General features: G+C 56.7%; 1 protein-coding gene across 2 annotated transcripts in view; it reads left to right on the top strand.

Moving 5' to 3' along the window:
* The first annotated feature begins 337 nt into the window (after nt 1-337).
* Nucleotides 338-25,009, top strand: part of TSPEAR (thrombospondin type laminin G domain and EAR repeats) — a 115,681-nt gene continuing 91,009 nt past the window's right edge. For both annotated transcript variants that reach the window (XM_057697490.1, XM_057697491.1), the window contains exon 1: nt 338-526. In XM_057697490.1, coding sequence (XP_057553473.1) covers nt 442-526 — 85 coding nt within the window. In that variant the 5' untranslated portion in view covers nt 338-441. The remainder of the gene's footprint in view (nt 527-25,009) is intronic.

Genomic DNA, 25,009 nt, shown 5'->3' with positions numbered 1-25,009 from the left:
GGGCTGCGCGCCCGATAAAAGCCCTGGGCGCGGGGACCCACGGGCTGCGGCCCGACCTGCGCGCCGAGGCTGCGCGCGGGGAGCGCAGCTCCCGGGAGCTTCCCGGGTGGCTCTCAGCCCTCCTGGCGGATCCGCTTCTGTCCTTCCCTCGGGGAAAAGCGCGCTTTGCCAGCGACGCGCCGCGGCCCCGCCGAGATGGTACCAGCTGCCACCTGCGCGGCGGGACCCCAGCCCGGGCGGAAATGAGGCGCTAGGGCGCGGCCGCGGCCCGGCCCGGCGCCGCCGTCCCCGCGCAGGCCCCGGGCATGCGGCCGCCCCGCTGACCGCCGGCCCGAGGCCGCCCTGGGAGCGCCGAGCCGGGCGCGCGCCGAGCGGCTGCCCCCGGGCGCGGGCGCGGGCGCGGGCGGGGCCCCCGCGTGGAGCTTGGGACCCGCGCCCCTCATGTCCGTCCTGCTGAGCCTGTGCGCGCTGCTCCCGGCCCTGGCCACCCCGGGCCCAGGCGCCCGGCCATGGCAGCCCTGCACCGGTAAGTGGGGGCGCGGGGCGCGCCGGGCGAGCGGAGCCCCCTTCTCCGGCCGGGGGCGGGTGCCGGCGCCGAGCTGAGCGGAAGAGGGGAGAGAAGATGAAAGCAGGGCGCTCACAGTAGGAATGCCAACAGGGCGGGGACGCCCTTCAAAGCGTTCCCCTCCCCCAGCCCGGGCCCTTCGCAGGCACTTACCTGCTGGGCCTCCCGGGAAGGCCATGCACCTGCCGGAGGGAGGGATGAGGCCCAGCGGCCGGAGAACCCAGGGCTGCACGTAGCACAGCGCAGGCCCGCCGGGGCCTGGGGGTCCTGCCACAGGACAGGCGGGTGGCGTGGGGACAGCCCCGGGCACCCCGACCCCCCCCCCCGCCCGCCCCAGAGGAGAGCGGAGTCGGTGGGGACATTCCGCCCCCTCCTCCTTAGAAAGGCCGCGTTGACCTGCCAGTGACCACGACCTTGTCACGCCTTTTTTGAATTTCTACCAAGAGACTTGATTTATCAGAACTAACAGTGAAAAAGAGAGTAACGGGGAGGCGAGACCGGAGCCTAGAAGCCGGGCTTCGGGATGGGGAGTGAGTGAGGGGCGTGCGGGGCGGGGGGCGAGGGCGGCGGCGGCGTCGAGGGCCTGGCGGCGCTGAGACGGTCTGTGCTGCGCGCGGCTCCAGGTTTGGTTGCGAGTATCTCCTCCTGGCGTCCTGGGATCCCCCCAAGTCCCCCCGCGTGTTACAGCTCCTTGCTCTGATGAACTTGGTTCCCGGTGATGTGACCAGGAGATGGCGCGTGATGACCCACGTTTGGAACAAGGACTTGTGTTCAAACTCGGGGCGGGGGCGGGTGCATAAAGATCCCCAGCCCCCCAGGAACATCCAGACCTGGCTGGTGGAGGGGAGTAGCCCCTGGCGGGTGGTGTCGGGAAGGACTGAAGCCCTGGCTCCTGGGCCGCGAGGCCCTCTGCACCTGCTGTAGTCACAGCCGTGGGACGTGTGATGTGCAAACCACACAGAAGCCAAGCCCACCTGTGGCCCTGAATCCCCAGCGTCAGGCGCGGAGGACAGACCCACACGTGGGGTCCAGGGCGCAGCGCCCGAGCCGCGTCATCCTGAGCACTTGGTGTCTCCCCGGGGGGGTGAGCCTCCCCGGGGTGGGGGGGGTGAGTCACAGGCGTGTGTCTTCATGTTCCCTTCAGCGCTGGAACAGAATCTACCTGCACAGTAATAAGAAAGAGTATTTATAAAGCCCGCCCCCTCTCCCCTGGAGAGGTGTTGCAAATAGTTAACAGATGACCCAGTTATAAATGCTGCCAACCAGGGAGGAAAGATAAAAGTCAAGTAAATAGTAGTGAACTAAATTTGGAACGCTCCCAAGACACACTGACAGTGTCTAGTCAGGAATCAAATAGTTAAAGGAGTCGCTTTGGTCGCATTTGGTCTCGAGAAGCACAGGAGTTTACGCCGCAGGGTTTGCGTGGGGGTGCACTTCACCTTCCCTTAGGCTTTGTTCATGGGTCTGTGCGGCTGTGTGTGAAGTGCCGGGGCCTTGGCTGCGAGGATCCCGGGTTTTTTTTTTTTTAAGAACTTTTATTGAGATACAGTTAACATACCATAAACTGCATATATTTAGAGTGTACAATTTGGTATTTTTTTCTTATTAGTAATGTATATATGGCAGTCCCAATCTCCCAATTCATTCCCTCCCAAGGACCCCGGGTTTTAAAGTCCTGTTCCACGCCCACCCCCACCCCATCCAAGTCTGTGACCACGAGGCTGCAGCTTCTTACAGGAGGTGGTGTGGCCAGTTTTGCCAATGGGGAAACTGAGGTTACCTCTCTGCCCAGTGTCTGGTGCACACCCTCTGATAAGGGCTGGGGCCTGGGGCTGGCCCGTCTGCACAGGGTCAAGTCTCGGAGAGCCTCCGCCAAGCCTGAGGGTTGAGCCTGGCAGGCAGGCAGTGCAAACCAGGCTGTGGGGGGCAGGTGGGGGGTGCCGGCCAGGAAACCAGGTGCAGCTGCTGGACCAGCCTCAGGGCGGGAGGGTGAGGGGGCTCTGGGCGCGCACGGGGTCTGTGGGGCGGGGTCCCCAGGATGAGGGTGGCAGGCGGGATTCGGGGGCCCCCTGGCCCCAGAGCCCACCTGGGTCTTCTGATGCCCGGACCCCTCCGCTGCTCCCCCGAGCCGGGCCAGCTGCCCTGGGACAGAGGGTGGACGTGACTGTAGGGCCCTCAGCGCCCACGTGAAGCCCACGATTCTGGGGTGCGTGACGTGCGTGGTTCCAGGAAGGTGGCTGGGGTGTCTTGCTGGGGGACAGCTTGGTGACCTGACTTCTAGACCTGGGCTCCTGGTCAGGGAGGGACCGGCCGCTGTGGCCAAAGAGTGTGGCGTCCACCCCCGACCCAGCCTGTCCTGACCCAACGTCGTCTCACATGAGCAGTAGGCAAAGGCAGAGTGGTTCTGCGGGAGCCCCGTGCCACCGGCGGGGTGCAGGGGTGGGGCAGAGAGAAGGGGCGGGGTGGGGGCTTGGGGCGGGCTGACCTGCTGCGGGGTCCCCTGTTATCCCAGGAAAGTCAGAGGCGGCTCCTTGCCCAGGACTTGGGGCTGGTCCCTGCGTGCCTGATAAACCCAGCACCCTCGGCACCCCCCTCCTTCCCTCCTTCACGCGCTCCACTCCCCTGCAAGGGTGGCGTTGTGCCGGGAGCTAGCCCCACTGTCGCAGCTCCGCCCCGTGCCTGGACAAGGCTCCTGGCAGGTGTGGGGGCCCCCAGGGTGGGCGGATGGTCGGACCGGGGCTCTGGGGCGGGGTGCATCCCTGGAACTGGAGGAAGTGCCCAGGAAAGGAGGGGCACAGGTTTGCATTATAAAAGCTAGTGAGGGCCTTCCTAGGTGGCACAGTGGTTAAGAACCCACCTGCCAATGCAGGGGACACGGGTTATATCCCGGGCCCAGGAAGATCCCACATGCCACGCAGCAACTGAGCCCGTGTGCCACAACTATTGAGCCTGCACGTTAGAGCCCGTGAGCCACAACGACTGAGCCCATGTGCTGCAGCTACGGAAGCCCATGTGTCTAGAGCCCATGCTCCGCAACAAGAGAAGCCACGGCAATGAGGAGCCCGTGCACCACAAAAAGGAGTAGCCCCTGCTCACCCAACTAGAGAAAGCCCATGTGCAGCAGCAAAGACCCAACACAGCCAATAAATAAATAAATAAATAAATTAATTAATTAAAAAAAGGAAAGGAAAAGGACACACAAAAAAGCTAGCAGGGGTGTGGGTGCTGCAGGCAGGTGGCTCAGCGAAGGGCATGGGGGAGCAGGAAGCCCTCCCCCTCTGCTCCCAGGAATTCTTCCACCCTTTGGGCTCCTTGAACCAACACGTTGCAGGAAGGGCGGTGCTCCCAGGGAGCTGGGGAATCCTGGCGGCCTAGCCTCCCCCCGCAACCCGAGTCCCGTTTGCGCTCCCTGCCAGGTGCTGGGCTCACGCGGCGGAGAGCAAAGCCGCCGCGCGGTTCGCACTGAGGAAACCGTGGCTGGATTCTGGGTGGGGGGTCCTCTGTCCACGTGGGCGTGGTTTCCCACCCCGCCCTCAGCTGCTGGGGCCCACCAGGCTGCATCGGGGCAGCCCCAGCCCCGGGCCAGCGTCCTGTTCAAGACCAGTCTGGCCTGAGCTCCACATCCAAGTGACCCCTGGAGCCGGGCACGTGGGACCACTCTGCGTGGGCACAGGGAGGAGAGGCTGCCAAGGCGGGGGTCGTGGGGGGCCGAGGCTGAGAGGCCCACCTCACCTTTTTTTTTTGCAGGACTGGGGTGTGGCCGGCGATTCAGGGCAATCTGTCAGCCGGACGCCCATGTCCTCTTAAAGCTTTCTTAGCCGCTAAGCCAGGGCACTGTCTGCACGTAAATTAGGAAACAGAGAACATTCATTTTTATGATGGAACCTCATACACTACAGGCCGGTTTTTTGGGTTTGATTTTTAGGAGTAAATCATAGATTTCCAGGATAAAATCTAGGAAGCCACCAATGCATGCTTCGGGGTCTGGACTTTGTTTCCAGCTGGACCTCCACCCCTCACCCGGGGTGGATTCTGAGCTCGAACTTAGAGGATCTGGGGAGCGACGGGGACCTGGTCCCCTGCTATCACCCTCGGGGTCCTAACCCCACATCTGCGCCTGCAGGAGCATCCAGGACGCGGGCTGCGGCTCCCCGAGCCTCCAGGCGACCCCTCCTCACCCCACAGCCACGCCCAGGCTAACGCCCCACGTGCCCCCACCCCAGTTCTGCTCAGAAAGCCTGAAAGCCGGTCCTTGCCCGGGCTCGGGGTGGGGGACCCGTCTGTTGGCGGCTCGCTTTTCATTCCACCCCCAGGTAGGGGCACGGCGCTTTGTCTTGGGGTGGGGACCCTGTGGGGGTCTCCGGCGAATCCAGTCTAATGTGCATCTCTGGCAATGCCGGGGCCACTCCCCCGCTGCTGGGAGGTGGGAGAGGCAAAGGAAAATGCCCGCCCCGCCTCCACGGTGGCCCGACGGTCGGTTTGCAGCCCAGCGAGCCCCCCTCCGCCCCAGTTCGGGCCTCGGGTGATGGAAGAGGGAGGGGAGGCGACCCCCTGGGCGGGGCGGGGTGTGGTGTGGGCAGCCGCGCGGGCCTCGCGTCGCCCCTGCCGGCCCGGCGGGACCGCGGGCGCGCGTGGACCGAGGGGGTCGTCCCACGCCGAGGGGAAGAGAGGTGCAAGCGCACGGATGTGTGAGTGTGCGCGGGTGTGTGAATACGTGTGAGTAGTCGTGTGAGTGCGTGTGCGCGCCCGCGCGCGGCTGGGAGGAACCCGGAGCTCATCTCTGCAGGAGACGAAGTTCCGCGGTGGTTCTGACCCGGGCAGCGCGGGGAAACCGAGGCAGACGCGAAACCCTTCCCGCCGCGGCTCCGCAGCCCCACCCGGCGCAGGTGTGCGGGGCGGTGGCGCTGGGCTGGGGCTCTCGGGGCCACGGTGTCCGGGCTCGGGTCGGGCGCGGGTGGGCGCTCGGGGGACCGCTGCGCTGGGGAACGACCCTTCCGTGGATGCCTCGCTCCGCGTGTCGTGCGTCCGGGGTGGGGTCGAGCGCGGAGCTTGGGGCGCCCCTGGGAAGGGTCACCAGTCGTTGGTGACGGGCCGCCGCCGTGGCCCGTGTGCGCTCTGTCCCCCACGCAGCTGGCTCCATCTGGGGTCGGGGGCTGGAATTCAGTGGCCGCCAGCTTGGGCTGCTCGCGCGGCACCCTCGTCTCCATACCTAATGCAGACGCAGCAGCTGCCAGTGCGGCTTGTGCCTGTGTTGGCAGCACCTGGGACTGTCACCGGCTGAGCCAGCGGCATCCTCCTGCCGGGTCCAAATACGCACAAACGACCCGTCCCCATCTGCATGGGGCCTGCGTTCCTCTTGTTAATGCCTTAATGAAAGAGCCCACATCTTATTAGTCATTAAAGAAAAATTTTTTTCTTTTTCTTTTTTTGTAATTGGTGGTGATAATGGTCTCTCCTTGAAATCGGGAGTATTACATGTTATGCATATAAATTGGCTTTTCTTAGAAGGGGCCTGTGGGTTTCACTAGCTGGCCAGAGGAGTCAGGCGGACAGGAAGCCAAGGACCCCCCACTTCGCTGGTCTCTCGTGGGTCTGGGGAAGTTGGCCCGAGGGAGGCCGCTGAACACAGAGGAGACCCTGGTGGGCCGAGCCCTCCGGGAGTTTTCTGGCTCCGCTAACCGCTGGGGGAATTGGTTTCTCACACCTTCCCCTCCATAGGAGGGTCCCAGGAGACGGGGCAGGGACCCCTAGAGAGGGTGGCAGGTGCAGGGCCCCACCTGCCTCTGAAGCCCAGAAAGTAGGAGGAGGGCCGTGGGGCACTGGTCTGTCTGCACCCATTTCCAACACCCAGTTCTAGTGGTAGGACGGCCCTACTTCCACTGACACGGTCCTTGAGGACCCCTCTAGACCAGGTTCTCCAGGGGAGACCATCGGAGGACCAGGGGATCCCTCAGACCTGCTCTAAGGCGGCATTCACTGTTGACCTCCCTCCTTTAGGGGAGCGTCTTGCTGGATTTCACGGCCACCTGGAGGGAGGGAGGTGTCACGTCAGTTGCAGGGGAGGGTCAGGAGCTAGAGGTGACACTGGGGGGGGGGAGGCGGGCGGGGGGCGGACGCAGGTTAGGAGTGAGGGCTGGGCATGGGACGCTTAGGCCCCGGGAAGCGGGCCATCCACACTGGCCCCAGGGGTCAACCTCAGGCAGCAAGCCTGGGGCCTCAGCCCCAGCGTGTGGGCCCTGGGAGTCACTCACCCTCTGGCCTCTTCCCCTTGACCTCTGCTACACCCGGCCGGGACCGGGGCCGGGGAGGGGGCGTTGTCACCAGTATGTGTGGCACAGACAAGACAGGTTGGGACATTTGAAAACTGAATAAAGCGTACAGCTCGAGCGGAGGTGGAGGGGCAGGTACGGCTGGTGGTCTGCAGGAAGGCTCCACGTCTGCTGTGCCCGGGAGGCCCGAAGCCAGCATGGCCCTGCCCGCTGCGTGTCCTCAGGCTGGCCAGTGAGAGCCAGGCCGGGGGCAAGGCAACTCTCTTGCCAAGGGGCCCACTGGCCAGGTGGCATCGGCCACCGCGATCTTGGACACTGAGCACAGCCACCCAGCGCTGCCCGGAGACACAGACACAGGAGCTGAGGGCCGTGGGGATGACCGGGTGGGCCTCAGAGCTCAACATCCTTGGAATTGCTCCCAAGACAAGGCTCATCTCCACGGCCGCTGAAGCCAGGGTCATTTATGTCACCAAGGGGGCGGAACCGATGAAACAGAACCGGCTGGGAAGGAGGCCCGACCACGGCGAGGATGGCGGGTTTATTCTCTCAGCTCTGGGGGACGGGAGGGCACACAGGGCAGGAGTGGCAGGCAGGGCACAGGGACGCCCCAAAGGCTGGGAGGAAGAGCAGCGTCCGTGGCTGTCAGGAGTAACCTGGGGACCCCCATTAACAGGGGAGGGCTGCCTCAGGTTCACCGGGGCCTGACCTGGAGGACGCTGATGGGCTAAGCCCTGCTTGTTGGGGTCCTGGGTCAGCTTGCGTTCAGCTAGAGGTGTAGACACAGCTCGTGCTGGGTTACATCCTGACGGTGGCGAAAGGCTGGTAATGGCAGAGGTAGGGGTGGCCCATAGCACCCACCTGGCCCTGGAGGGACGTGACCGGCCAGCAACAGGATGTGCCCGAGGCGGGAGCGCAGCAGGCCGGGCGGGAGCACGTGGGCCGGCAGAGCAGGGACACGCAGGAGGAGGGTCTGCAGCAGGACGGGGGGCAGGGGGTGGGCGTGCGGCAGACGGGCACACCACAGGCCTGCTGGCCGGGGGAGCAGGTGCAGCAGGAGGGCTGGCAGCTAGACGGCTGGCAGCACCAGGCCGTGCGGGAGCTGGGGCAGGCTGATTGGCAGCAGGGGCTGGACACGCTGCGCACTGGGGCGCAGAGGAGGGTGAGGCGGGGGGCCGGGGCGCAGCGGGGGGGCTGGCCGCAGCTCTCTGAGCCGTCGTCCCCCTGCCAGGAGGAGCCGGTGCAGGCGTCCCGGGGACCGGGCAGGCAGACCCGGGTGCTGTAGCTCAGGTCGCTGGAGCAGACGGACAGGGTGGACGCGGCCATGGTGGGGGTGGCGGGGTGGAGGAGGGTGCGTGTGAGTGTGTGTGCGTGTGCGTGTGTGTGAGGTGCTCGGGGCTGTTGGCTTTATACCCTCCTGGGTGTGTGTTGTCCCAACAGAGGCCCCACGCCTGCCCTTCCTGACTGGTGTTTGCCTCTGGTTCCCGGGAACCCCTATTAGGGGTGCATTATTTTCCCAGGAGATGGAGGCCCAGCTCATAAAAGTCCTGACCACGTGCTGGGTGGGCCTGGGAGTCCCAGGTCGGGGTGAACCCAGTGTGGGCGGTGGGGGCCCTTGGCCGCTGGGCACTCATGCTGGGAACCAGGTGATCAGGACATGTGACTTGGGTACTGGGCCCTGGAAGTGGCTCCTTTCTGGGGCGTGTTGTCCTCTTTCTTTTGCATGTGTCACAGGTCCCTGCAGATGGAAGGAGGGTGGGGACGTGAGGGCGGGCTCTGGCTGTGGCGTGGCCGGGAGGGACGGATGTGGATCAGACAAGCAGGCTCGGTGCCGCTTCCCTGCAGACCGTGGCTCCAGGGGCTTGGGCAGCCGCCTCCGTGCTGAGTGTGCCTTCTTTCCACCTGCCAGGCTCTCGGCACCCCTGAGGCTCTGGCCACAGCAGCCAGCATGGTGGCCCGGCACAGGCTCAGCCAGGTGGGGCTGGGAGTGGCCGCCCTACCTCCCAAAGCGGGGCACCTGCTCGGGCGCCGAAGGCTTGGTCAGCCCTCCTGCTTGCCGAGCAGCTGGGGGCTCCTTCCGCCTCGCCTCCCGCCTCCTTCCATGTGTCCACTCAGGCTCTCCCCACCCTCCCCGCATCTGTCCTGGACTTCTGTCCGTGGGCTCTTGGGACGCCCCAGTGGGATACTCAGTGGTCCAGGGAACAGTCCCCGAAAGCTCTTTGAGCCAGAGGCTGCCAGGTGTGGCCGTCAGGGCGCTCTGCAGGTGGGGGTGGGGGAGGGGAGAGAGCGGTGGCTCAGGGGGAAGGTGGCCCGGGGCAGCGAGGCTGGCAGGCAGGGCAGCTGGGACGCGACAGCCCCCGTGGAAGGGGGGAGCTGGGGGGTAGGGAGGCCCTGCCGAGGGGTCTGGGGTAGGTCAGGAAGGCAGGCAGACCCTGGAAGGCTGTGCACAGGGAGTGGATTAGAGCACCGGCTGCCAAGGGTGGGGTGGCTGGGTGGGAACCCTTACAGGCTGAGGATGTGTTTCATTATTATTGTTTTTATATTGTCTCGAGATTTTAAAGCAGAATACTTGGGAATTATGAACGCTATGTTTATCATACACTCTTGTAGCAGTTTCCCGTGGCTGCTGTAACAAGGGATCACACACTTGATCGTATGAAACAAGAAACAGAAATCTATTCTCTCACGTCCTGAGGCCAGAAGTGTGAAAGTTTTACTGCACTGAGATCAGGGCGTCGTGTGGCTGGAGGGGAGAGTCCTTCCTGCCTGTTCCAGCTTCCCCGGCCCTGGTCGTCCTTGGCGTGTGGCCGCCTCCCTGCCACCTCCTCACGTCACCTCCTGTTTGTCAGGAGCCTTAATCAGCAGGTTGCAGTCAATCTGCAGCATCCTTTTCCTCCCAAGGTCATGTGCACGACTGTGGGATGAGGCCCTTCTTGTCCCCCCGGCAGCAGCTGATCCAGGAAAAGCTTCCCGGCTGCGGCTCGCAGGGAGGCTCTGGGTCAGGAGGGGAGCCGCGGGGTGTCTGTTCTCTCCCCTCTTGCCGTGCAAGCTCCGGGGAGGGCAGGACCCAGGGCACAGGCAAAGGCTCGGCCCCGCCCGGCGCAGCCCAGCCTCCTCTGCTGCCTGCGACTCCGCCACCTGTGCCCTGGCCTTTTATTTATTTATTTAGATTGACTTATATAAATTTATTTATTTATTTATTTATTTTTATGTTTGGCCATGCCGTGTGGCATGTAGGATCTTAGTTCCCCGACCAGGATGGAACCCGGGGCCCCTGCAGTGGAAGTGTGGAGTCTTAACCACTGGACTGCCAAGGAAGTCCTGTTCTAAATTAAAAAATTTTCATTTAATTTTTATTTTTTATTAATTTATTTTGATTTTTTAATTAATTTAAAACTTTTTCAATTTTAATTTTTTTTTTAGCGCCCTAGACTTTGTGCTGATGCCTTGAGGGACCCTGGAAGGCAGGATTTCTCCAAAACCCATCAGTTTTTCATCTTTCTCCAGAACTGGCATGTTGTACTGGTCAAAGGCCTCATCCCGGGGACAGGTTGTTGGGGACCCAGGCCCTGTCCACTGCCCAGAGCCAGGGAACCGGTGGCTGTGAGAAGCACGTACAGACCCAAAGCATGTGGCCGGAGAGCCTCAGGCTTGGGACCAGGATGGTGGGGGTGGGAGTGGGGGTGAAGTCCCGCTGGCTCAGCAGGAGCCCTGCCCCCTGGGGACAAGCTCGGGGAGGGGGGAGAGGCGAGTTGGGGGAAAGGTGCTAGTTTAGCTTCTGACGTGGACTTCCTTGGTGGCCGCAGTGGTTAAGAAACCGCCTGCCAATGCAGGGGACACGGGTTCGATCCCTGGTCTGGGAAGATCCCACATGCCGCAGAGCAACTAAGCCCGTGCACCACAACTGCTGAGCTTGCATTCTAGAGCCCACAAGCCACAACTATTGAGCCTGCATGCCACAACTACTGAAGCCCACATGCCTAGAGCCTGTGCTCCGCAACAAAAGAAGCCACTGCACTGAGACGCCCACACACCACAACAAAGAATAGTACCCTCTCGCCGCAACTGGAGAAAGCCTATGTGCAGCAATGAAGACCCAATGCAGCCAATAAATAAATAAATAATATGAGAAAAGATATTTAGATTTCTAAGAAGTTGATTGTGGTAAGTTTTATACATTTTTAGAGAATTTATTGGGATAAAACTGTTCCATTAGACAATGATTATTTTAAAATCCCTGTTATATCTGTCGTTCTGTCCATAATTTTCATTCCCAGTTTCTGAGGAGGCTTTACTACTGTGCCTTCTCTTTTACTCTGCCAGCCAATTCCACAAACAAGCATTTGTCCATTCAGAGAACCATCTTTGGCTTTGTTGGTCTGTGCAGATACTTGTTTTCTGTTTCATTAATTTCTGCCCCCAATTTTGCTATGTATATGCTGAATGGTTTTAACCATTTTTCCACGATACTTTTCATAGAAAAGTTTCAGAAAACAGCACGGATATTGTCAATATGTCATCTACCAGAACGAAGCCAAAAGGGAAACGTCAGTCCCTCGTTTCAAAGTGACAATAAAGTCAGATTTTGACCTGTCATAGCTGAGCAGCATCTTGTGATAGATACTATTTTGGGGGTATCTAGCTGAAATTCTTCTTTGATGGATGTAAAAGATTCAAATGTATTTATACCTCAAGCACAATTTTTTAGGCCACTGTAACATTTCCTCATAAATTTGGAAGTTCTTTGAGACAAGAGATACCCAAAATTTAATTGGACAAAGTCTCATTTCAGCAAGATTCATCCAAAGCTAAAGAAAAGTATTTGAAAAATTTCAAATTGTGAATAAATTAACCTTTGATGCCATTGGTCTGCTTGCTCTGGCATGTTCCGAGAAGAGTGTGTCAGTCTCTCCCTGTGACTAGGATTGTCTTTCTTCCTTGGGACCAGGCCGATCTCACAGCTTTGAGGCTATGCTGTGTGGTACATAGATGCTGAGGGTTATTATGTTTTTCTGGTGAATTGAACTTTATTATCATCAATTAGAAATTGTCTTCACTCGGGCTTCCTAGGTGGTGCAGTTGTTAAGAATCCGCCTGCCAATGCAGGGGACATGGGTTCGATTCCTGCTCCAGGAAGATCCCACATGCTGTAGAGCAACTAAGCCCGTGCGCCACAACTATTGAGCCTGCACTTTAGAGCCCGTGAGCCACAACTATTGAGCCCATGTGCTGCAACTACTGAAGCCCATGCGCCTATAGCCCGTGCTCTGCAACAAGAGAAGCCACGGCAATGAGGAGCCCGCGCACCACAACAAAGAGTAGCCCCCACTCACCGCAACTAAAGAAAGCCTGCACACAGCAGAAAAGACCCAACAGAGCCAATAAATAAATAAATTTATAAAAAAAAACTGTCTTCATTCATGATAATGTTTTCTACCTTAGAGTGTATTTTGTCTCTTAAAATAGTTGTTCTAGATATTTTCACTTGGGTATTTTTTAATAGTTTTTTTTTTTTTTTTTTTTTTTTTGCTTTTTGGCCCCGCTGTGCTGCCTGTGTAATCTTAGTTCCCTGACAGGGGATCGAACCCGGGCCCCCTGCATTGGGAGCATGGAGTCTTACCCACTGGACCACCAGGGAAGTCCCATAGTTGGGTATATTCTTTTCTCTCCTTTTACTTCCAACCTTTCTGCCCTTTATGGTTTGGGGTTGGTCACACCTCTACTCTCCTTGTCACCGAAAGCAGATTTCTCCCACTCAGTGTCCGTCCAGGGCTCTAGTTCTACCTTGGTTTTTTCTAACTGCACGAATTAGCCGTGTTGTCTTTATTCTACCCAGTTAATATTTGTTCATCACACGTCTACCAACTAGTGCCCTCGCTGCCCCCCGCCCGGATCCTCCTCCTGGGATGCTGTCCTTCTCGCCTGAGACCCTCCTTCAGCGCGGGTGCGGCCGGTAGACGCTGCAGGACCCCGTGCGGCCCTGGGTCTTGGTGGGTGCTGTCGGGGATGCAGGTCCAGCGTGACACCATCCCATCCCCACCGCCCTGCCCGCCTCCTCCTGCCGCCCCCTCTTCATTGCCCCTCGTGGTCAAGCTGCTCCTTTTGTCACCGACCAGGGTGCTCGGCCGCCTTGATCTACAGAGATTGATAAGAGGCCAGACGAGACATTCAGGGGAGGCTTCCCCGGGACTCGTGCTGCAGCAGGGGAGCAGGAACAAGTGGGGGGCGAGCTGGTCCCCTTAAGTGGGGGGAGGTGGGGGCGGGTCAGCGGGGCACGAGCGGGGCCCTCGGCAGCGGCAGGTGGGCTTTGGGCCTCGTGGCGTCTCGCCCGTGATCTGCCCCGAGGGCCCCCGCAGATGCGCGCGGCCGCGGTTCGTCGCTCACGGCTTCCTCGCGTCCGTTGCGCAGGGAGCGTGTGTCCAGGGCCAAGCGCCGCAGCAGAGCGGCCCGGCCCGGCTCGCCGCGCGTCTCGCCCTGGTGCTGTGCGCGCGCCCTCCCCGGAGCGTCCTCCGCTGCCGCCGCGGGTGCCTCTTCTTAACCGTGGCGTGCGGGCATCCGTGGGGCGCAGTGTCCGCCTCTGGGTGTGGCCCTCCCCGCTCCTCGCTGGGAACCGCGTGACACGGGCACCGGCCCGTCTCCGTCTTCCAGGTCTGCGAGCCGCTGCCCATTGTTACAAAGTATCTTTCAGGTCCCGTGTAATTTCCGCAGGTCGGCGTTCTGGTGCGCGTGCGCCGTAGGCCCTGGGCGCTCCACCCTGCCGTCCCGCCTGGGCCCTGGGCCTTGGTTGCAATGATTTCGTATCTTTTGGCTTTTTATGTATTTATTTATTGGCTGTGTTGGGTCTTCGTTGCTGCACACGGGCTTTCTCTAGTTCTGGGCGGCAGGGGCTACTCTTTGCTGCTGTGCACGGGCTTTGAGCTCATTGCGGTAGCTTCTCTTGTTGTGGAGCACGGGCTCCAGTAATTGTGGCACGTGGCTTCAGTAGTTGTGGCGCACGGGCTTAATTGCTCCGTGGCATGTGGTACCTTCCCGGACCAGGGCTCGAACCCGCGTGCCCTGCATCGGCAGGCAGATTCTTAACCACTCTGCCACCAGGGAAGCCCCTGTTTTGGCTTTAGAAGTTGTATTTGGTTCTCTCAAATAGATCTGTTATTTATTTACTTAATATGTATTTTTCATCTGTCTTGTAAATAGCATCTTGTTCTCTCGTCACGTTCTCATCCCATCTTTTGGTTCTGTGGACGTTTAGGCACACGTACTCATGAGTCTGTGACGAAAACCCCACAGCGCGACGTCCTGGGCATGTCGCTCGTGTCCGCCGCCCCTGGTGTGTGGACGCGTGCTGGGGGCTGTGGGCTCAGGCTCTCCGCCGTGCTGACGCTGCCGGCCGGCTGGGGTGCCTCGGGGAGCGTGTGCCGGGATCCGGTGCAGCTCACTGAGCTGGGGTGGCCCGTCCTGGTGAGGACGCCCCGCATCTCACCGAGGGCCCCTGAGCTGGGCACTGGGCAAGACCCGCTTCACAGACGGGGACACTGAGGGGACAGGCGGGCAGGTGGTTGCCCTGGTGACAGGGCAGAGGGGAGATGACACAGCTGCCCAGACAGTGCAGCGCCCGCCAGGTGCGTGGGGATGGGGGAGGGGGGAGCCAAGCCCCAGGCTGCAGACGCCACGTGAGGGAGGAGAGGGCGGCAGGTTCACCCGGACCCTCGTGGTCACCCAAGGGGCACCTCGTCCCCCACGGCTGGGGCTGGGGCTCTGCTGTGGTGGCTGGTGGCCGTCCTCCCTGGGTCCCCTAGGGTGCTTGGGAAACAGCGAATGTGGAGTCAGATGAGAGGGGAGGGCCTGCTGTCCGTCCCTGAGCATCCACGGCCAGGAGTGCCCACGGCCAGGCATCGTGACGGCTGGCACACGGGCCAAGGCGCCCCTCGGTGCTCAGAAGACAGGTGCCACTCTCCCTGCCGAGGGCTGGTCAGTGGCAAGAATCGATCGGCTCTGGGAGCCGAGGGGAGCAGCCCAGCTGAGCTGCCTGCACCCCCTGCTACGCTGGTGCCCGTCCCCCCCAGTGGGGGCACTTTCACGGGTGCGGCTGAATGTCCCACGCTCCGTGATCAAGGGCAGTGTGGCGCTCGGCCGGCCTCGCAGGCTGCAGCAGGACCCGCGAGGGCAGGGACACGCTGGCAGCCTGCAGGGAGGGCGGAGGTGGGCACCGAGCTCAGGCCATAGTCGGGGCGTCCTCACGAGAATGGGCCACCCCCAGCCCTGCCTTCCAGACGACACACCGCCCCCCGGCCCCGGGGCCTGTGCTCGGGACGGTTTCCAAGGAGAGGAGGCTACGTGGAGCTGTTTATTAACCAGCTGGTGGGAGCAGGTTCCTGGCTCGCTCACTCTGGAGGAGCCGGGCAAGGTCCTGGGTGATCAGCCGGAGACCAGCTGTGGGGCCTGGAGAGCTTGTTCGTGCAAAGGGCAGAGCCCGAGGGTCAAGACCTGCGTGGCGCAGCGCGGCTGTCGGTGACCAGGCAGCCACGGCATCGCCGGCCGTGGCTTCAGCAGCAGGCGGGCATGCAGAGGCAGGCGGGCATGCAGACGCAGGAGGGGCAGGAGGAGGCCTGGCACGTGGCAGGCTGGCAGGTCAAGGGCACGCAGCAGGCCTGGCTGCAGCACGAGGCTGGGCCGCAGCCGGCCGGGCAGCATGCCGACGGAGCTCCGCAGGCCGGCTGGCAGGGGGTGGCCACGCAGCCCACGGGACAGCACAGCAGAGACCCCTGGGGGTCGGGGTGGCCGCAGGCACCCCCACAGACCAGGGGAGGGCAGCAGATGGGGGTGCAGCCCCGGGGACCACAGCGGACCGGCTGGCAGCCCTCGGAGGAGCCGGCGGGGCACATGCTGGTGGGGGGGGGCAGGCCTGGGGGCTCCCTCCCTGGCAGCCTCTGTGACCCGGGCTGTGTGTCCCGGCAACGTGGCCACCGTGCCACTGTGTGTGCTGTGGACGCTGTTTTCACTCTCCTGTCCCTGTTTCGAGTGCCCTGCGAAGCCAGTCCAACAAGGAAGCTCCACGTGGAGTGCCGTCGCTGAAGCGGGAGCGGCCAGCAGGACCGTGGCCAGGCTCATGCTGGGCGGGGCGCTGGGCCCCACTGGCGGTTTGGGGTGGACACACTGCCCCCGAGGCATCAGGGTGCCAGTTCACGCGTCCCCCCAGCCCCTGGGTGTCCCTGGTGGGTGCCAACCTTCGAGCGCCCCAGCGTGCCCGTGCGTGCCCGTGCGTGGGGGTGGGGCACGCCCCCCCAGCTCCCCACCGGGGCCTCTTCCTGTGGGGACGTTTGGGAGTCCTGTCTGCTGGCGTGGGGCCCTGGTCTCGGGAAGCAGGGGAGGACACTGGGGGGAGGCACCCAGGCTCCCGCCCGCACAGCCCTGCAGCCTCCGGGGAGGGCAGACCCGCGGGTCAGCTCTGAGAGGGAGGGAATTCAGCCCCGCGTGCCCTTGCTGGCCCCGAGCCTGGCCCCGCGTGGCCTTTTCTACCCACGAGCTCCATAAAACTTCCCTCTGAATCTCCGAGGAAGTGATTCTCACCCCTGTTGGTACTGGTAAGGTCCCTGAGTCTCACCTGGCACCTGGTCCCAGGCCAGACAGTGGCTGGCGAGGGCACCTGGCGGGCGACACGGGCACAGGTGGGTTCCGAAGGATCCCCACGTCCAAGATAGTGGACTCTTGGGAGCGAGGGGCAGAAGAGGGGCCGTGGGGTCCCCACGGTGTGTGAGGAGGCCTGGCCCCGGGGGCCTGCAGCGCCGCCTCCGGCCTCTGCAGAATCGTGGACGGATGCTCGTCTTTAAGACCCGCGAGATGGATGGAGAGAACACCCCGTCTGATGCAGAGATGCCTGGACCTCAGTGCCCTCTGTTCACGGGCAGGCCAGTTCACTGATTCCAGCCGGGAACATTCCGGAAGAGAAGTCGTCAGGGACCTCCGTGCTTGCCCGGCCTTCCGAGTGAGGCCGAGTAGCTGAACCAAGGGGTGGAGAGCCTCAGCGTGATCTCGCCGGTTGCCCTGGGGGCTGGAAGGATGGCCGGGGCTCGAGGCTTGGGCGTGAGCAGAGCTGACTGCCGACTCCCCTCGGGGGCGGTTGCCCCCTGTCTGCTCTCCCCCCGTGTCTGCTGCGAGGGCTACGGCGTTGCTGTCTGGGCCGCAGGCTTCCTTCGGGTGCCGGCGACGCTTGTCTGCCAGGGCCCCGTGGGGAGGGTGCACGCTGGGGAGCCGGTCCCCACCCTGCTCCCGGTGCGGCCCCGCCTGTGAAGGAGGGAGCCTCATTTGGTGACCCCCCAGGTGCAAAGCACAGGCGTCGGGGGCACTGAAGTGAGGCGCCAGGGAGAGGCACTGCTGATGCGGAAACCCGGCCTCTGTCCACCGGGGCCGGGCCAGATCTCGGAGACGGTTTTGGGTGAAGTAGAAAGAATAGCTTTATCACTTTGCCAGGCAAAGGGGGCCACCGCGGGCTAATGCCCTGGAGGAGGTGGTGTTCGAGGAGCAGGGCGTGGTCAGCTTGTGGACATTCTTCTGATTGGCTGGTGGTGAGCTCAGCGGGAGTCCGTCGCCCCGTTCCAGCGGGTCTGGGGTCCCCGTGCTTGTGGGCAGCACACCATTAACGTCTCCCACCTGGTGGGGGTTTCAGCGTCTGCAAAACAGCTCCAAGGACGCGGCTCAGAATATTACCTGCCGCCCTTGAGGAGGAACGGAAGGTCCTTGACTTTGTTTAATGGCTAAAGTATTATTGTTTTGTCTTTGACTGTTTTCCTTTCTTTCTGCATTTTCTCACTTCTCTGATTAAATTTATTCTTTGACTGAAGTTTTTCTACATGAAAAGGCAAGTGGAGGACGTGGGTGGGGGGTTATTCTGGGAGGGCCTCAGAGGGTCCTGCTCAGAGACCCTGGAGCCAAGCTCACCACCGAAACAGTGATTTTGGCAACAGCTGACCAGGACCTGGGCCAGGCCCTGCCCTGTTCCCTGGCCCCGTCCTCCTCTCAGTGACATCCGGGGCCCAGGCCACGTGCCACCCCGGCCGCCCCACAGCTGCCCCCTGCCTGTGGCCCGGCCTCCCCTGCCCAGGAGGCCTGTGAGCCGCACGCCTGCCGTGTGCGTGGCCCCTCCTGCCTGTCCTTGTCTGCCAGCCTGTCCCCCGCAGTCCCCTGCCTGCAGCTGAGCCTGGGAGAACCTGGCGTGAGGCTGTGGACCCATGAGGCCCTGTTGTCGGAGCCCACCCCACCTACCTCTTGGGGTCCAGCCTCCCCGTGAACCCCGGGCATCCACGTGGCCCAGGCGGGTGGCCTGTTTCCAGGGCCTGGGGCCCACGTCTCAGCTTGGTGGGGGCTCTTACCCCGCTGAGCTGCCAGCCAGACGCAGACCACGTGGGGCCCCCGGCGGTGTGTCCCCGCCCTCCACGTGCCCTGTGCTCGGTCGAGAGGCAGTACAGTCCCCAAGGTGCCCGGCCGTCCCAGGCTGGTGTCACTTACATCCTCAGGAGCGATCCTGTGAGGCCGTTCACTGCCCAAACCCGACCCGAACTCTGCTCTTGGTTCTGGATTCCAAGCGGGGGGCTCCGGTGCGAGTTCCTGGAGCACCTGCTTCCCTCCACCCCGGGGACATCTCCCCATGCTGCCTGGGGAGGGCACAGTTACTGCGGCGGGCGGGGGTGGCGATCATTCCCAAATTTCCTCCTGCCCCTTTGCAGTCAATCCCCCCCTCCCCTCTCCCCTCCCAACGTCTGCCAACCACGGATCAGGTGTCATCCCTCCAGTTTTGCTTTTCCTAGAAAATCATAGAGATGCACGTAGCCCATCTGAGTGTGCACCGTGTTGCCACCTCCATTAGCGGCTGGAATTTGTATCTTGCCGAGTGGCACCAGGTGGACCAGCTTGTTTATTCATGGCTCAGTTGATGGACTTTTGGTTTGTTTCATGTTTTGGCTGTTATAGACGAATCGACTGGAAAGTTCATGTACAGGTGTTTTTGGTGGACGTGTGTTTTTATTTCTCTTGGGTAAATGTCTAGCAGTGGAATAGCCGGGTTGCAAGCTAAGTGTCTGTCATTGTTCTAACACCTTCTTGCCTTGATCGAGCTGGCTTTACTATAAACCTTGAAATCAGCTAGTGTTTGTTCTCCAACTCTGTTCCTTCTTTTAAAAAGTTGTCCAGGCAATTCTAGTTTCTATGTCTTCCCATATAGATATCGGAATAAGCTTAGCCATATCTACAAAAATTCATGTTGAGATTTCTATTGGGATTGTGTTGAAACTGTAAATCAGTTTAGGGAAAATTGACATATCTGGCAATCCATGAACATGCTGTATTATTTAGGTCTTCTTTGATTTCTCTCACCATGTTTTATAGTTTTCACATGCAAGTTTTACACATTTTCCCCAAGATTTATCCGAAAGCATCCAGTATCTTTTATGCTACTGTAAATGGTACTATTTTAAAATTTCGAGGTCCATTTATTCATTGCTAGTATATAGAAGAAACTTGATATTGGTATAGTGACCTTTGACCTTTATCCTTTGACTTTGCTAAACCCACTGATTAGTTCTAGTAGCTTTATAAAGGAATTTTTTGATTTTCTAGATAGACAATAATGTAATATGTTAGTAGAGATGGTAATATCTCTGCCTTTCTGATCTGTGGCCGTTTGCTTATTTTTATTCCTTTAATGAACTATTTAGGAATCTCTGTGTGATAATTAATGGAAGAAGTAGAACTGGAAACCCTTGCTTTGTTCCTGATGTTCAGGAGACGGCACACGGTCTCTCATCATTAAGTTTGATATTAGCTGCAGTTTTTTTGTAGGTGCCCTTTAAAGGAAGTTCCTTTTTTAGTTTATTTTTTAATTGACGTATAGTTGATTTCCGATGTCTCAGGTGTACAGCAAAGTGATTTGGTTACACACACATATACTTTTTCAGATTCTTTTCCATTCTAGGTTATTACAATATATTGCATGTAGTTCCCTGCGCTATATGGTAGGTCCTTGTTTATCTATTTTATATAGAGTAGTGTGTGCCTGTCCATCCCAAACTCCTAATTCATCCCTCCCGTCCTTTCCCGTCTGTGATCATTAGTTTGTGTTCTGTCTGTGAGTCTGTTTCTGTTTCATAAATAAGTTCATTCGTATCATTTTTTTTAGATTCCACATAGAAGTGATATCATTTGATACTTGCCTTTCTCTGTCTTATTTCACTTAGTCTGATCATCTCTAGGTCCATCCACATTGCTGCAAATGGCATTATTTAAAAGAAGTTTCTTTTAATTTCTCGTTTGCTAGAGTCTTTAATCCTGAAAAGATGTTGGATTTTTTCAAACACTTTCCTGAATCTACTGGGACGTATATGTCTGTTGATATAGTGAGTTATATGAAGTGGTTTTTGAGCACTGAACCAGCCTGGTGTTCCTGGGATGAAGGAATCACACGATCATGCCCTTTGATCTCTTATATGTTTCCTGATTTGATTTGCTAGTAGCTTGTTGGGGGTTGTGGCATCTTTGTTCATGAGGTATATTGGTCTATCATTTTCTTACAATGGCTTTGTCTAATTTTGACATCAAGGTTATGCTGGCCTTACAAAATCAGTTGGGAAGTGTACTTTCCTTCTATCTTCTGGAAGAGTTCATGGACAGTTGGCAGTATTCCTTCCTGAAATGTTTGGTAGAATTTGCCGGTGAAGCCATTTGGTCTTGGTGTTTTCTATGTTGTAAGATTTTTAACCGCAAATTAAATTTCTTTGATAGATATGGGACTACTTAGCGTATCTATTTCTTCTTGAATGAAATGTTATGATTAAGTCTTTTAAGAAATTAAACCACTTCACCTAAGTTATCAGATTTATTGGTATTAAGTTCTTGATCTCATTCCCTTATAATCTTTTTGATGGCTGTAAGATCTGCAATAATCCTGTTGTTCCTAATATTATTTTGTGTCTTTCTTTTTTATTTTCCTGATTAAGCTAGAGGTGTAGCAATTTTACTGCTCTTCTCAAAGAAGCAGTTTTTAGTTACATGGTGTCTTTTTCTATTGCTTTTCTATTTTCTCTTTCCTTCTGTTTTTGCTGATGTTTTAAATTATTTCCTTGCTTTTGTTAATTTTGAGTTTAATTTGCTCTTCTTTTCTAGTTTAAGGTGAAAACAGATAATTGACTCCAGAATTTTCTTCTTTGTGAATGTAAGCATTTATTCCACCTATTTTGACATATTGTCTTCTCATTAGTATTCAATTAAAATATTTTCTAATTCTCTTGTGACTCCTTTGAACCATGAATTATTTAGAAGTAGGTTGGTTAATTTTTTAATTAATTAATTATTTACTTATTTATTTTATTGGCTGTGTTGGGTCTTCTTTGCTGTGCGTGGGCTTTCTTTAGTTGCGGTGAGTGGGGGCTACTCCTCGATGTGGTGCGTGGGCTCCTCATTGCCGTGGCTTCTCTTGCTGCGGAGCGCGGGCTAGGTTGGTTAATTTTTAAATGTGTGGGTGTGTGGGGGCTTTCCCTCTGTCTTTTTGTTATTAATGTCTAATTTAATTTCATTGTGGTCAGAGAATATATGTATTTTTCAATTTTTTAAAATTTGTTGAAGTTTATTTTGTGGTGCAGGATGTTATTTTTGGTGTCTGTTTTGTGTGCACTTGAAAATAATGTATTCTGTTATTGTCATTTGGAGTGTTCTGTAAATATCAAGTCTGTCAAGTTGGTTGATAGTATTGTCAGGCTTTTATATCCTTGTGGATTTTCTATCTACTGGTTTGATTGATTACTGAGAAGCTGAAGTCAAGGGATATTTGTGGATTTGTCTGTTTTCCCTTTAGTTCTGTATTATTTTTTTGTCTCGTATTTTGAAACTTTGTTGTTAATTGCTTATACATTTAGGATTGTTAAGTTTTCTTGGTGAATCAACCTCCCTTTTTTTATTATGTGATCTCTCGCTTTATCCCTGGTAATGTCTTGCTCTGCAATGTACTTTTTTGATATTAATGTAGCCATTCCACCTTTGATTAGTGTGTGTGGTATGTTTTTCCATCTGTTTACTTTTAAACTACCTATGTTTTTACATCTAAAGTGGGGTTTCTGGTAGATAGCTTATAGTTGAGTCTCGCTTTTTTATCCAATTTGAAAATCTGTCATGATTTTGATGTTTAGACATTTTGCATTTAATGTAGTTGTTGACATATTTAAATGTAAAATAACATCTTGTTAGTTGTGTTCTATTTGTCCCATCTGTTCTTTTTCTTTTCCTTCTTTTTAGGTTTAGTATTTTTAATTATTCCATTTCATCTCTACTTTTAGCTCATTACTTTTACATCTTTTGGAAGTGGATTGACATAGAGTTCATACCATACACTTTAATATAACACAGTCTACCCCCAGATAATATCATGCCACTTGATCTATACTGTCCATCTTCCTTTCATATCCTCTGTGTCATTGTTCTATTTTACTTCTACGTACGTTAAGAATCCCGCTGTGTACTGTTACCATATCTGCTCTAAACACTCAGTTGTCTTATAATGCTTCTTATATTTATCTTCTCTTTTTTTTTTTTTTTTTTTTTTTGGCACACGGGCTTAGTTGCTCCGCGGCATGTGGGATCTTCCTGGAGCTGGGATCGAACCCATGACCTCTGCATTGGCAGGCGGATTCTTAACCACTGCGCCACCTAGGAAGCCCTTATCTTCTCTTTAAAATCGTTTCTAGAGCTGTTCTTTTCCTTGTGCAGACCCAGGTTTCTCGATGCTATCATACTCCTTGGCTTGAAGAAGTTTTCTTAGTATTTCTTGTTGCGTATGTCTTCTGTTAATCTCTCTCATTTTTTGTTTATCTGAGAGACTGTTAATTTCACTTCCATTTTTGAAAGATACTTTCAGTTTCATAGGGCTGACATGTTTCTTTTAGTGTTTTGTACATGTCATTCTGTTGTCTTTTGGATTGTATAATTTCTAATTAGGACTCTGATGTAATTCTTATTTTTGCTTTTCTGTACATGGCATGTCTTTTTCATATGCGTACTTTCAAGATTTCCTCTTTATTTTTGGTTTTTGGCAGCCACCATTTTAATATAATGTGTCCAGGTCATTTTTTTTTTTTTTTTTGTAGGGGAAAATATTTATCCCACTTGAGGTGGTCTGGTACTTTTAGATTTATGGTCTTATGTCTTTCATCATTTTCAGAAAACTTCTCAGCTATTATTTCTTCAAATATTTCTTCTATGAGGAGATACTCTCTATGCCTTTTTTCTCTCTCCTCACTTTCTGGGACTCTAACTACAGGCATCAATGGTAATCTGATATTGCCCTAGAGTTTTCAACGTTCTGTTTTTGTCCCTGCCCCCGATCATCTTTCTCTTTGTGTTTGATACGGTAATTTCTGTTTCCCCATCTTCAAAGTCAATGATTCCACGCTTGACTGTGTCAGGTCTACTGAAGAGCTCCCTGAAGGAATTCATCTTTGGTATTGTGCTGTATGTTGATCTCTACACTTCCTGTGTGACTATTTCCTGTAGTTTCCACCTCTCTGTGGCAATTCCCATCTGTTCATATGTGTGGTCCATGTTTTACATTCAACCTTTTAGCCTATTAGTCACAGTTATCGTCAGGTTTCAATCTGACAGCTGCAGCATCTGGGTCACTTTGAGTCTAGTTGTGTTGATTGCTTTGTCTGTTGACAATGGACTGATATTTTCGCTGCTTTTTTGAATGTCTTCTAAGATTTGTTAATCTCAGGTATCACGTGTTAATTTAAATGGACATAGACAGTATTTCCTCCTGGGAATAGGTGTCAGGTCATCCGTGTGTGGGAGGTTTGAATCAACCTGCTGAGATGTCGACTTTGGTTCGGGTTTTATCATTCCTTGAGGACCTTCAGGGTACCGGTGACTTCAGATTCCTTACAGGGAGCCATCAGCACTTTGTGTTTGGGACGAGGGCTGGGGGACACACTGGTTTCACTCTGGCCTACATTTGCAGCTGCCCCTGCATGCCTGGCACACAGAAGGGACCTCTACATGTCTGCCTCTCCCTGGTGGAGACCGCTGTTGCTCAGGCAGCTGTGCTGGCCAGGCTGGAGCCGGGAGGCAGGGGGCTCTCTGGTCCTGGCCCAGGGTCAGCCTTGGCAGTCCCTGTGTGCCTGGGGCTTGGAGTGGCGAGAGGCTTTCTCAGACGCCTGCCTCTTCTCCCTGGGACGGCTGGATCCCTCTTTGTGTGTGTGGTGGGTTTGTATGAGCGTTTCTGGTCTCCCTGTGTGGCCACCTTTAGGCACCAGGGGGATGCAGGGCCCAGGTCTGTTTCCTGTCCTCCACTCAGAGGGAGGGGACGTCCTTCCCCATCCATAACGTGAGTCTCAAGTGGTGAATGTGGGGACCCTCCACCCACCAAGGACCCTACTGTTCAGCTGAGCTGTCGAGAGGGCTCTTTGAGGAGGGTCTTCTGTGCTTGTGATTTGTATACACCTTCAAGAAAGAAACTTCAAAAATCTGTGACGATAAAGCAGAGGGACAGGCTGCGCTGAGAAAGCACCATTTATGTGGCTCACGTGGGGTGTGGTTTCCTGCTGGAGACAGAGAAGGAACCCAGGAACCAGGGCTTCCTGGGGGGACACACCACTCATGGAAGGGTCCAGATCATCCAGCCACCTTCTCATCCGAGGTCAGAGGTTAGTTGATCATCCTTTTCATCTGCCACGTGCAGAACCAGGAGGCCCACTGAGGACTCGTGCCGGGAGGGGTACAGGTGTGACCCTGTCTGCACTGGGAGCAGCTGGGAGGAGGCTTGTGGTCCAGAGCAGGAAGGGATGCTACAGGGGATGGGTCTGCAGACCAGGGTGGGGCGGGAGGGCTGGCAACACACGCAGGAGGGAGCCACCCACACAGCCGGCTTGCAGCTCATGGGCACGTACACAGCTGGCTTGCAGCTCACGGGCATGCAGCAGGCAGCCTGACAGGGGCTGGGCACACAGGAGGCAGCCTGGCAGGGGCTGGGCACACAGCAGGCAGCCTGGCAGCCCGAGGAGCAGCTGGTGGGGCGCATGGTGGCGAGGGGCTGGGCTGGTGTTGGGAGCAGGGCGGTGATGCCTGCAGGCTGCCTCCCCGGGCGGCCTCTATACCCGGGCCGAGGGCGTCCCCGCAGCACAGGAGCACAGCTGTTGTCTTCCCC

Source organism: Hippopotamus amphibius, chromosome 10 (assembly GCF_030028045.1).
Source record: "Hippopotamus amphibius kiboko isolate mHipAmp2 chromosome 10, mHipAmp2.hap2, whole genome shotgun sequence".
NCBI lineage: Eukaryota > Metazoa > Chordata > Mammalia > Artiodactyla > Hippopotamidae > Hippopotamus > Hippopotamus amphibius.
Note: the sequence above shows the minus strand (reverse complement) of the source record. Positions and strands in the feature narration are given on the sequence as shown.